The sequence below is a fragment of the Thermobia domestica genome, chromosome 1 (genome assembly GCF_964235325.1).
Source record: "Thermobia domestica chromosome 1, izTheDome1.hap1.1, whole genome shotgun sequence".
In the NCBI taxonomy this organism is placed as follows: domain Eukaryota; kingdom Metazoa; phylum Arthropoda; class Insecta; order Zygentoma; family Lepismatidae; genus Thermobia; species Thermobia domestica.
In genome coordinates, this window is record NC_137454.1 from 267,300,750 (window position 1) to 267,313,750 (window position 13,001).

At 38.7% G+C, this 13,001-nt stretch overlaps 1 protein-coding gene across 22 annotated transcripts in view; it reads left to right on the top strand.

Annotated features, from left to right (window-relative positions):
- The window catches only part of CaMKII (Calcium/calmodulin-dependent protein kinase II), a 1,422,941-nt gene that overhangs the window by 1,077,126 nt on the left and 332,814 nt on the right, over nt 1-13,001 (top strand). For all 22 annotated transcript variants that reach the window (XM_081726364.1, XM_081726368.1, XM_081726335.1 and 19 more), the window contains one exon: nt 12,459-12,534. In XM_081726364.1, coding sequence (XP_081582490.1) covers nt 12,459-12,534 — 76 coding nt within the window. The remainder of the gene's footprint in view (nt 1-12,458; nt 12,535-13,001) is intronic.

Sequence of the window (13,001 nt, forward strand, 5' to 3'; positions counted from 1 at the left end):
ACTGTCGCGTGACTCACCCTTAGGGAGTGAGTATGCCCCAGCAGTTGCATTGTGTATTTCCGTATGATACTGAGATATTTCTTTGGCAGGAAAATAGTTTTGTAAGGAACCAAGGACGACTGAATATGAAAACATGCAGGTATACTCGACCTGCAAGACTTACATGCCGGGCTTTACTTTGATGAATAAGGACAACCACTACCACAGTACATGTTGTGGCACGAAAGTTGTAGTCTACGTGTCTGCTATGAGTTGGTCAGCGCTGTGTTTATATACATCAGGCTTGACTTTCGTTTGTTGAGTACAGCACCTAAAATTCATTCATAATACGATATGAGGGTTTCAACATGTGACAGTTGTTGTGGATTGTTAATATTTTTTAGCTACTAAAGTAGTGTCTTCATTATTCGATTTAAAAAGAACAAATAAAGCTTTTTACTTTAGGTTTTCTGTTTTTCCAAGTCTAGAGGCATTGTAGAACACGTTATGTATGGTTTCACGCCTTTCTGCGTCGAGACATAGAAGGTGATGACGTCAAAGCTTTAAAAAATATTTTGTTATTAGGCCGATATTTATTTTTTAAAAATTGTTTTGGCGGTTTTACTTTTGCACCTAGAAGATTGAAATTTTGCACAAACATTCAGTCCACCGAACAGTATTTATCAGATTTTTTTCAGATGATCTCTGCGTTAACACTGGGGGTCCATAGGGGCAAAAAGTAAAAATATATTTTTAACCAAAAAATCCTTTTTTTTTCGCGATGTTCATGTCTTAGATACACGATGAAGACATGTGAATGGTATCGTTTGAAAGGCAGTTCTGAAGAGAATTATGTACGACCCACGATTCTAGGATAAATAATGATGTCTCAAGGAAATTTCTACACAAGATCATGTTTTATACGGGAATCTGGGATATTATGGATATATTATTTTTTATCAGATTTTTTCAGGTCTCTGCGTTAAAACAGGGGGTGCAGAGGGGCAAAATTTTAAAAGGATATTTTGACGAAAAATCTCTTTCTTCGCGATTTTCCCGCCTTAGATACATGATAGAGACATGTGAATGGTACCGTTTGAAAGGTAGTACTATTCTCAAGAGAATGATGGCGAACCATGATCCTAGAATAAACACGGATATCTCAGGAAATCATTACGCCCAACAAACACTACCGAATTTGCAATCAAACCACGCGGAACCAAATCATTTTGTGTTAAACTTTTGACATTACCCTAGATGTGTCTCGAAGATCTACAGTTCTACTTGAAATTGAGTATGCTATCCATTATGAAAGTAACATAATAAATATTTACAGGATCGTCTATACATTCGAATAGTTCTGAAAAACTATGTAAAAACAAACGTTATTTCTATATTACTGTTGGATTATTGGAAACGGAACTTTATAATGTTAGGTTATTTTCTTACTACGTTTGAATTCCACAGTTTTATCTGTTCTCCCGTCACTTTTTCTTCTTCCCCTCTCCTTTCCTTCTCTCTCTCTCTCTCTCTCTCTCTCTCTCTCTGCTGATTTCTGAATCTCAGTGTAATAGACATTCATTGGTTTCAATTTTTCATTGTGGGTGTTTCAGTTTCTCCCTACATCAACCTATGAATGTTGTTTCGTCTCGGTTTTGTTATTTCACTTTATCTATACTAATACATGTGTAGTTTGAAATAAGAATTGCGCTCATGCTGTTAGCTAATTTTAGTATGGGAGTGAAGGAAGGATGAGAGATAGGGGTTTCTTTCCCTGACACGATTATGGGATAAGAAGGTGCATATTTGGTGGCCTAACTGCACGGCGTTAGCTGTCGCAATTTTTTGATGCGGAGTTTACCATTTGAAAGGCTGCTCTATTGTGATAAAACGAGGTATGAAGCATTATGATACGATAAATAGGAATGATGCTGAAGTTGCTTTACTGAATGTCTGTAATTTACTTTTAATCATAGGACACTCTGTAAAACAGACCATACTCTGTCTCAAACAGATGATGTGTCACAAACGAGTTCACATTCTCATTTGTAGGAATATTAAGGTCTAAGTTATTTTAACCATAACCTTTTATATTTAATAATATTGTGTGATATGCAATATGGCGGAATTCAAGATCGGTTCGAAGCTGACCCCGCTACAAATCAATCCAATAATGCCAATTGAAACATTTTTTGCCTCCATCCACGCACGCGTCGTTATTATTGTTCTGTCCCAATACTTTTGACTAACCCTGTATACAGCTCCACATGTGTCTTCTCACTGCAAAATTAATCTAATCTTTTTCACAGAATATTTTTCATGCTATACTTTGATCCAGGGCTAGAAATCGAATTTTGGAACTAAGAGGAGTTTGATTAGGCTATGTAACGAGAATACAAACTCCGAAAGACGGGAGTGCAACTTTACTTTAATGGAGAATGACTTAAGCAATAGCATTTGTTGCAAAACAATCAACAACCAAACAAAACTTATATCACCATTTGTTACTATTTCCTATTTGTTAGTAATAACTACAGATATTTTTCCTTCTTTTCCAAAAAAACTTCAACTTACCATAGGGACAATATACACTTGTGCACGCCTGATTTCCACTCGTTCTTTGATCTCAGGCTTTTTAGCCGTGGAACCGGGCCCTTTTGACGCGGTGTCTTTTTCACTCGGGACTATTTTACGCGTGGCACTTTCGACGCGAACTCTTTTGGCGCGGGGCCGTTCTGACTCCGGACCTTTTGACCAGGTCACTTTTGAAACAGCGCCCTTTTGACGCGGGCTCATTTGTCGCCGACTCCTTACCCGGGCTCTTTCTACCCGGGGCCCTTTTGACTCGGGCTCTTTGGTCGCCGAGCCCTTTTGGCAAGAGCCCTTTAGATGCGGGACCGTTTTTGACTAGGGCAGTTTTGTCATGGGGCCCTTTCGACCGGAGCCCTTGTGACTCGGGCATTTCGGTCCTCGCCCTTCTGACATAGAATATATATTCACCAGCTGAAATGCGTTGGGCAGAGGGAAGTTATGAGTAAATAGATGATCAACGATCCAGGGCGCAGTAAAATTATTTACGCAACTAGTCATATATCTTTTTTCTTCTGATTTCCACTCCTGATCTCAGGCTTTTTACCGTGGAAATGTATTTACCGGGCCTTTTATCGCGGAGCCTGTTTGACACGGGGTTCTTTGACACGGCCTCTTTTAACGCGGGGCCTTTTTTGACTCGGGGCATTTTGTAGCGCGACCCTTTCGACTCGGAAACTTTTGACACGGGACCGTCTTGACCGGTGCCCTTTTGAGACGGGGTGTCCTTTTTCACCCGGGCATTTTTATATAGGGCCCATTTGTCGCGACCTTTTGACTTTGGCACTTTTGACAGCGGGGCCCTTTTGACCGGGGTCCATTTTACTAGGGCATTTCTGTCTTCGCTTTTTTGTCCGTGCCATTCTGACAGAACTATATATATAAACTCTGCGTGGGGCAGGGCGGGGGGCAGGTATGATTAAATAGATGATCAATGATCAGGGCGCAGTAAAATTAGTTACACCACTGGTCATATCTCTTTCTTTCTCCTGATTTCCACTCCTGTTCTCAGTCTTTTTCGCCGTGAAATTATATTTGCCGGGCCCTTTTGACGCGGAGCCTTTTGAGTCGGGCCTTTTTGACGCAGGGGTCTTTTGACTTGGCCCCCTTTTAACGGGGGCTTTTTTGACACGGGCTTTCTTTCGCGGTGCCCTTTCGCCTGTAACCCTTTTGACCCGTGTTCTTTTGGAGGTGAGGTACCTTTTGACTCGGACATTTTGATAGGGCCTTTTTGTCGTGACGTCCTTTTGATTCTGGCCCTTTTGACAGCGGGGCTGTTTGATTCGTATCCTTTTGTCGCAGGGCCCTTTTGATTCGGGCATTTCTGTTCTCGTCCTTTTGTCCATGCCCTTCTGACAGAAATATATACATATATATTCACCAGCTGAAATGCGGGCGGCAGGGGAAGGTATGAGTAAATAGATTATGAACGATCACGGCACAACAAAAATAGTTACGCCACTGGTCATATGTATCTTTCTCCTGATTTTCACTCCTGATCTCAGGTTTTTTAGCCGTGGAATTGTATTTGTCGACCCCTTTGACGCGGGGCTCTTTTGACTTGGCTCCTTTTGACGTGGGGCCTTTTTGACTCGAGGCCTTTTGTCGCGCGGCCATTTTGACTCGGGTCATTTTGACGCGGGACCGTCTTGACCTGTGCCCTTTTGAAGCGGGGTCCGTTTTGACCCGGCTTTTTTGACATAAGGTCCTTTTGACTTGGCCTCTTTACTTGCGAGGATCTTTTGACCCTTGTCCTTTTGAGGCGGTGTCCACTTTGTCCCGGATTTTTTTTTACATAGGGCCCTTTTGACTCGGACTCTCTTCCCGCGATTATCTTTTGACTCTGGCCCATTTCAGGAGGGGAACATTTTCACGCGGTGCATTTTCCACTCGGGCACTTTTGTCGCGGGGCCACTTTTGACATTGGTCTTTTGACGCGGGGCCTTTTAAAACAGAGTCCCGTTTTGACTCGGGCCTTTCTATCCTCGCCCTTTTTCGGGCCCTTCTGAAATGGAACCAATTATATATATATATATATAAAATATAACGCAGCAGTTGAAATGCGTGGGACAGGGGGGTATGAGTAATGGATTGTCCAGGGCGCAGTAAAATTAGTTACGCCAGTTTTCATATATCCTTCCTTCTCTTCCCTCTACATTATATCTGGAGATGTATGTTCTGACTAATAGGTTACTGTGGCGATTTTAAAAAGTAAGAGGGTATACACTATCAATGATAAACTATGACTTTAAATATATATATATAGGGCAATAAATCAAAAAACTCTATATCGGTCTTCCCCCCACCGTTCGAAAAAATCATGCGGGCGTTAGTGAGTATCATGTTGGTTAATTGCTGTATTATATTGTGCTATACATGGAATAGATACTTCTGTGTTTTATTTAATAATAAGAACCTTATTTACATTTATTATGACCCTTGCTTTACGACAGCGAAACATATTCACGTTCAGCATATTCAGTTTCCATTCTGAAATAAGGACAGTGAGACGAATGAAATAATTCACGCATACATTTAGGACTTAGAAAAGTGTCCTGCGAACATGTCGAGTTAAATTCCTGAAGAGTGAAAAGCGCTAGTAGCAGTTGTCAGCAGTTATTAACTTAACATATCAGAGAATAAAATGAAAAACTGAGAATACGAATCTTTTCAGAGATGATAGTGTACTGATGCTTCAAATCTATGCCTTTGCTCCCTATACCTACGTTATTTCCCTAGTCAAAATAAAAACTTCAAAAATAATCACAATTTCTTATGCAACCATCCCTTCCTTGGAGTACTGCGCGGTCACATACCCGTCACGGCGATGTAAAGGCACTTTTGGCGAAGAGGATACTTTTATAATGATCACTCAAGTTTATTGAATATGTGAACTGATAATAAACAGTGCGAATTCCGCGCCCGTTGTCGTGATCGTTCGTGTGCGTGTTGCGTCGGTGTATTGTAATATGGGCTGAAAAACTTCTATTCACATAATACAGATTTGACTTGGAAATTAATGTTATAAATTTAAGTCTATATTATAGTGAATTATAAAACATGTAAGTATTTGTGAACAGTAAAGAGGGCAGTAAAACAAACGTCACTAAGACAGCCCGAAAATATATATGTTAAACTAAATTGAATTAGTTCTATGAAAATGTTCCTATTTAATTATATGGTTAGTAATAAGCTATCTGCATGTTAAATTAGTAATGTTTGTGCTTCAATGTGAATAACTGAATGAAAATCGTACCGGAATTTCATACAGTTATTCACATGGTGGTATGTTCGCGCTCTATTGAAGGATCTGATCACTAAGTAGTTCACAGTTTTGGTTCGAATCCCTGTGTGGCAATACAGCGCACCGAACAGAATCCGAACCACTACGGTTATGAATAATGGCCTCCCGACAACCCACAGACACTAAACACAAACAAAGGACAATCAACTGAAATATATATTAATATACACTCACCTATTATATTCTTCTTTATGTTACCTTTCTTTGGTTTTTATGCCTCGATCTCAGTCTGCTTGTCGTCCGTCCTGTATCTGATTACAAGAATAAATGTGCTTTGGCTGTGTTTAAGAAACTAGTTCAAAGACCAATGCTTAGGTCTGAAAAAGAAAATGTCGGAATGTAACTAATTTGTTCACTGATCCAGTCGGCTCTCTCGGACCACAAAACATCGAGTCACGATACAAATCTTCAGTGAAACTACGAGACAAAAACCAGGATAAGGTACAGTGTCTCTTACTTAGTGACATTAACCACTACTCTCACCTCAATCTCCAACATTATTGTTCCACCATTCAACTAAACTAACTTCCATGGAAAATAACGAAAGTCACGTTCTTGTTTCTAGGCTTACTAAAACCACTATGACCGAACTTAGGTCTGGTTTCATCAAATTGAAATGCTCTCACTCGTTTTTCCACATTATCATTCCACCGTTCCGTCAGACAATTAGACCAAGAGAGTGGTCGTTACTACTATTGCAGAGAATATAATTCTAATGAAAGACCATGCGTTCCAACCTGCAATGGGGAGTAGACCTCTGTTCTCACTCGAATATCCCACATTACCATTCCACCAACCGAAAAACCACTTCAGATTCTGGATATTACGAGTATTGGTACATTAATAACATGCTATTTTTAAGGTAATAGCAAAGAACAGGGTTATTTTTACTCAGTTGCAAATCAACTCTTCTATACCGTGAGTGACCCACATGGGAGTTCCACCATTTAATCACTCTCTTTAAAAATACGATGGTTTTGTCGCCGAAATGAAATAGCAACCTATCGACCAAGACTTAGGTCAACTATACAGATATGTATGTTACAGATTGAAACCATCAAATGCCCCTGGGCTCCTAAACTCGGAACAAACTTGTCTGACGTAAAAATATAGAAACTTAAGCAATGACAAATTTTCACTTAATACTTCGAGCACCATCCGGAACACTGGGAAAGCCACAGAGCATAATCTTACCCCTTCAATCTTAATTAGATTCCACAAAATCACATGGTCAAACACCAACCTTCCGTTTGCAACACTTGTATCACTATTTATCCTCTTTCTTTTTTTTAAAAAAAAAAAGGAAATCACAAAACACAACACAGCTTGCACTTTTATTCTTGTGAATTGATTTAACTCCTTCCAACTGTAACTTAACACAGGAAATAGCAGACACCACAAACTAAGCCAAACGAATAAGACATGCGTCCCATTTTTCGACATCGAGGAAAAATTATCCGCCTGCTCGTAGACTGCAGAAACGTCCGCCTTCCATCGGGATTCATGGGTTAGTTCGCAGCCGAGAAGGCTGCGAGCTCCCTCGAAGGACAACGGAGCTACGATCGCGATAAGTCACGTCCCCTACCGCGCAAGCGACCTTGAACTAACCAACAGTAAAGGAATGAATTTCTCTCTCTCTCTCTCTCACTACAATAATAAATAGATTCTCTTCATTTCCTTTGCTTTTTTTAAAAAAAGCAAAAAACAAGGAAGGTTACAAAATCTTATTAATTTGTACAAATCAGAGAAAAATAATCATCAATATCGCATAATCATCAACATTTCTTTTCTTCTCTTTTTCATAGTTTTTCAGTCATTTTCTTCTTTCCAACTCATAGTAACGGGATCGTTACAATTCTCTACTTGTACACAGTTCCATTATTTATTTGGAAACTTTGCTTATTCGAAAGTCTTAATCCGGTTCTGGTGATGTGATTAGTGCTAATAATAACTACAAGAGGCAAGTTTAAGCCTTTGAGCACTAAAATATCGACTAAAGATGCATTGAGGTGGCATTGATCACTAGCTGACCACAAATTGACCACAAAATGTCTCTTCACTTATCCTTCTCGCAGACGAATGACGACCGACTCCTGGTTTCGTCCTGCAATCCGTTTTGTAGGTGTAGATGATGTACAGACGCTTTCCTGGTTCCCATGTGTCGATGACCTATAGTTCCCTTCCCTCGAGGTAGCGATATAGGGGTTTACACAGTGACGATTTCGTTTCAAGTTGAAGTTTTAGATTGACAATAGGTCTCACTCGTGGGTATAGAACGTTGAGAGAGTTTCAGATTTATTGGAGAAAAGCGACATATTATTTTTTCCCTCATGGGAAACATGATTTAAACGAAGACACAAGATGTTAATTTTCTAGTGTGTCACTTGTACACTCCGCATTAAAAAGATGCGACAGCTAACGCCGTGCAGTTAGGCCATTCAATATACACCTTCTTATCCCATAATTGTGTCAGGTAAAGTGACCCCCTCTCTCTCTTCCTTTCTTCTCTCCCATACTAAAATTAGCTAATAACATGAGCACAATTCTAATTTCAAAATACACAAGTATTAGTTTCGATAAAACCGAGGCTTCCAATTTCACGTGGCGTGATAGTGTAGGGGTAATGTAATGGCCTTATGAATAATACGGCTATCTAAAATAGGTTCAAATCCTGTTTACGCCAAAATTATTTTTTACAAAGTGATTGTGAAGAATCGACTTATCATACTAAATAAGCAATACATAAGAATCTGGAAGCAAATACCTGTATCATGATAGAAACGATTTACGAATGTTAGTTGGGAAAGGGCAAGGGAATTACCAGGGCATTCCAAAGACATCATTGATCTGCAGTATACACTTTTCGTGTTATCGTTCTCAGAAAGAAACACTACACCATTTGTTAAATAAAGTTCGGCTAAATCAATCGGTGGTGTAGTGGTAACGTACTAGACTTCCAAATGGAAAACCTTGGTTCGATTTCCCATCAGGAGTATGATTTTTTTCGCATAAAATAATGGCTGCAAACAGAGATTCATCTTCTGATGGAGAACTTATAAGGCATCACTGGCGATACTTCGAGTAAACAGTGTGTGCGTTCTACATCATCCACTGCAGTGATAAGTATGTTTCATATTTATATTCGTCCCCCCCTCTCTCTTTCTTGACGTTTCCCTGTCCTGTGCATCTTTCATTTATCCCCCTCTCTCCATCACACACACACACACACACACACTTCATGTTCCAAAGTTAAAACGGAGCAAGAGCCCGATATACCTGGTCTGGAGAATCTAATTAACTGGGAACTTCGGCGTCGTGTTTTTCCTGCTCCGGGGATAACATCTCCAGTCCTGGTCATCTCTGACAGAAATACTGTTTAAACGCAGGGGAATAAGTAAAATCTATTTTTTATTTTCTGGGTTACCGAGTCTCAGTCGAATTACCGGGTGATTACGGATTTCAATCCTCCATTCAGTGGTGGTCTATAAGCTAACCAACATCATCCGACTGACACGGTGATCCGTTTGAGCTCTTAGCATGTTCGTTCAATCTGTGCAAATAACGTTATATCCGGAAGAGATGAAATGAATGCTGGATGTTCGGAACAGATAAATCTTCGGAAAAGACTAGAAAATGGTAACCCCTTTGGTTATTTGAAAACAAAATTTTATTTATACTAGTCCGACACGAAATTTGTTTCCATCCTGTAATTCAGTGTGTTTAATTCACGTTGAAATTTGAAAGATGCTACAACTATGAGCAGCATAAACTTTTCCTTTCGAACATTTGGAATTTTTCATTACGATACAGTTTGGACTTTGAATATAGGGTATTTCTGATAGAAATTTAGCAGTAAAATAGCACTCTTCAATTTTCTCTTTCTTTCTTTCTTTTTCTTTTCGTTTCGTTTATTATTATTATTTTTTTGTTCAATTTGCGTTAGTAGTCTGAAATGGAGAATATGACCAACACTATCTACTGGGTATATTAGAATGTATTTTGTATCAGTATGTCCAATGGACACTACCGAATTTGCAATCGAACCACGCGGAAACAAAGAATGTGTGTTAAACTTTCGACATTATCCTAGATGTGTCTCAGAGATCTACAGTACTACTTGAAATTGAGTATGCTATCCATTATGAAAGTGTTGGATTTTTGGAAACGGAACTTTAAAATGTTAGATTCTTTTCTTACTGTTTGAATTCCACAGTTTTATCTTTTCTCTTTTTTCTTTTTCTTCTTCTTATCTCCTCTTCTCTCTCTCTCTGCCTCATTTCTGAGTCTCTGTGTAATGGACATCCATTAGTTTCAATTTTTCATTGTGTTTGTTTCAGTTTCTCCCTGCATCAACTTATGAGCCTCTATTCGTCTCAGTTTTATTATTTCATTTTATCGAAACTAATACTTGTGTAGTTTGAAATTAGAATTGCGCTCATGTTGTTAGCTAATTTTAGTATGGAAGAGAAGAAAGGAAAAGAGAGGGGGGTCTCTTTACCTGACAAGATTATGGGATAAGAAGGTGTATATTGGGTGGCTTAACTGCACGGCGTCAGCTGTCGCAATTTTTTGATGCGGAGATAAAGATATGCTAAAAGGCATTACAATTTATTATACATCGCTTATAATCTTCCATTATATCCAAGCAGTTACAAAAAGTAGCTATTATTAATAACATGTTATATTAAATTTTTGCTTGCGATTATTATTGTTTCTATGTTAATAGGACGCTGAATATTTTCTGTATACCTAATATTTTCTCTTGCGTTTGACGTTACGTATTGTATTTTCGGTCATTGTTTAGCATTACTTATACAATAATTCAGGAATTTTGTATTATTTATCTTTTTATAGAGGCATCCAGAAAATAAAGACCGTTTAGTTCTACAAAATGAAAAACACAATATTCATTGAAAAGAAATTCTGCAATTCTGCTACATACCTAAAGCTTTCTCACTTCTCTACATAATATTACCTACATTTAAACGTTCGTCGTATCTGTTCTTGCGCTTGAGAATTCCCATGATATAATCTATTATTCTTCTACCCCAGTTCTTTAAGTCAGGAGGTCACTGCATTCTCCAACTCTTCAGTACCTCCAAAACGTTTCCGCCCAGAAACACTTTCAGTTTAAGGAAAAGATGGAAATCGCTAGGAGCAAGGTCCGAACTCCGGTGATCCGGTGGATGATCAAACATTCCTCATCTAAATTGATCCAGCAATTCTCAAACGCAGCAGCAGTGTAAGGGCGGGTATTGTCATGAAGAATCACAATTCTTCCAGGAAGCATTCCTTGTCTCCCTGTTATGGATGGCTCGCCGTAGTTCTTAGTTTCACAATCGATTTGCATTGATCGTAGTGCCTTTTGGCATGAAATTCACTAAAAGAACACCTTTACGATCCCAAAAGACCTATGCTATGCCTTTGCTATGACCTTTTGTGTTGAGTGTGTCTGTTTGAGTATTCTAGGTTTTTGGATGATAAGGTATGCCAACTCAAGTGATTATCGCTTGCTCTCTGGGGTGATGTGAGACGCTCAGGTCTCATCACCAGTCACAATTCGATCACAAAAGGCGTCATCATCTGTGTGATACCGTGTCAAGCATGTCAATGCTGAGTCCATTCTCTGAGTTTTGTGTTTATCACTCAGTTGACGCGGACCTATCGTGCACAAATTTTGTTTTAGCCGAGATGCTGCAACACAGTTTCACCAAACAAAGAACGAGAGATGTCTAGAAACAACGTGCAATTCGTCGAGAGTTACGCGCCTGTCTTGCAAGAGTCTGTTGTTCATTGCAGTCTTCAGGTATTTTGTGATGAATGATGGACGTCCAGGTTGAGTGTCATCTTGCTCATTTGTTCTTCAATTATTGAACATTACACACATTTTTTTCACATTTCTTTCGTTCGCTACATTGTCACCATACACTGCTTTCAGCTGTCAGTAAATTTCTGCTGATTTCACCTTTTGAGTTTTCAGAAATCTAGTAACACTCGTTACCTCAAAGTCGGCGGGATTTTCAACCATGCAGTTCATTTTGACCACCCAAATTGCACAAGGGCGAATTCTTGCAACCTCCACTCACAGCTGTTATGGAAGCCAGTTGACCCTGAAAAGAGAAAGAAGAGTGAGTCACGTGGGGGAAATGCGCGAGCGGTCTTTTGTTTGAATGCAGTAACTGGGAGCAGAAGAGTATAACAGAGCATAACATGGGTGTTCTGAAGCTCATGAACAAATACATATCTGAAGCTTCCTTCACTTCTTTACATAATCACTACCTTCAGTTAAACATTTGTTGTTACTGAATTATTGTTTTTTCCCAATAAATATTGTCATTTTCATTTTGTATAACTAAACTGTTTTTATTTTCTGGATAACCCTCATTTGTTTGCAAAACATCTATTCAGATTTATGTAGTATCAGTGTTTAGAATCTATGTATCCACATCTGAGTTCGGAGGATTTAGATATCTGCAATGCTTTTCGCTACTAAAGCTTCGGCTTAGTTATATTTGTGGTGGTTTTTCATATATGTAGAGTCTTTATCTTCTGTTAGCTTGCTAATATGATAACTCAATTTTTTCAGCTCGAAAACAAGAAATTATCAAGATGACGGAGCAACTAATTGAAGCTATTAACATGGGAGACTACGAAGCATACACGTAAGTTAAAATGAACCTGTGCAAAATACAAACACTACCATTTTATACCAAATTAGCTGTTGTGTTAGTACATCTGCACGTATATATTTGTACCTTTTATTTATCTTTATGGTTTTCTTCTGAACTTTTTCCTTTCATTGTATAATTTGAAATGTCGTGATTCAAAATTACATATTAAACTAGCGCTGTTGTAAAATAGATAATCAAGAAATCTGTAATGAACACTTTAATTATGAAAAAACGCATTTCTTTATTAGAGGAATTTGGATAATGCCCAACTTCCTTAAAATATATATACTAAACAAATATACAATCCGGTTCTCGAAATGAGAACTCCCAATGCTATTACCCTCGAAAAAAATTATTTTGACATATTGCGTTCATAAGCACCTATAATTTTGTTGCAGTTAAATCATTTCCAACATATTTAGTTATTTTATTTTAAACTATGGTGCTTTCAGGCAAGA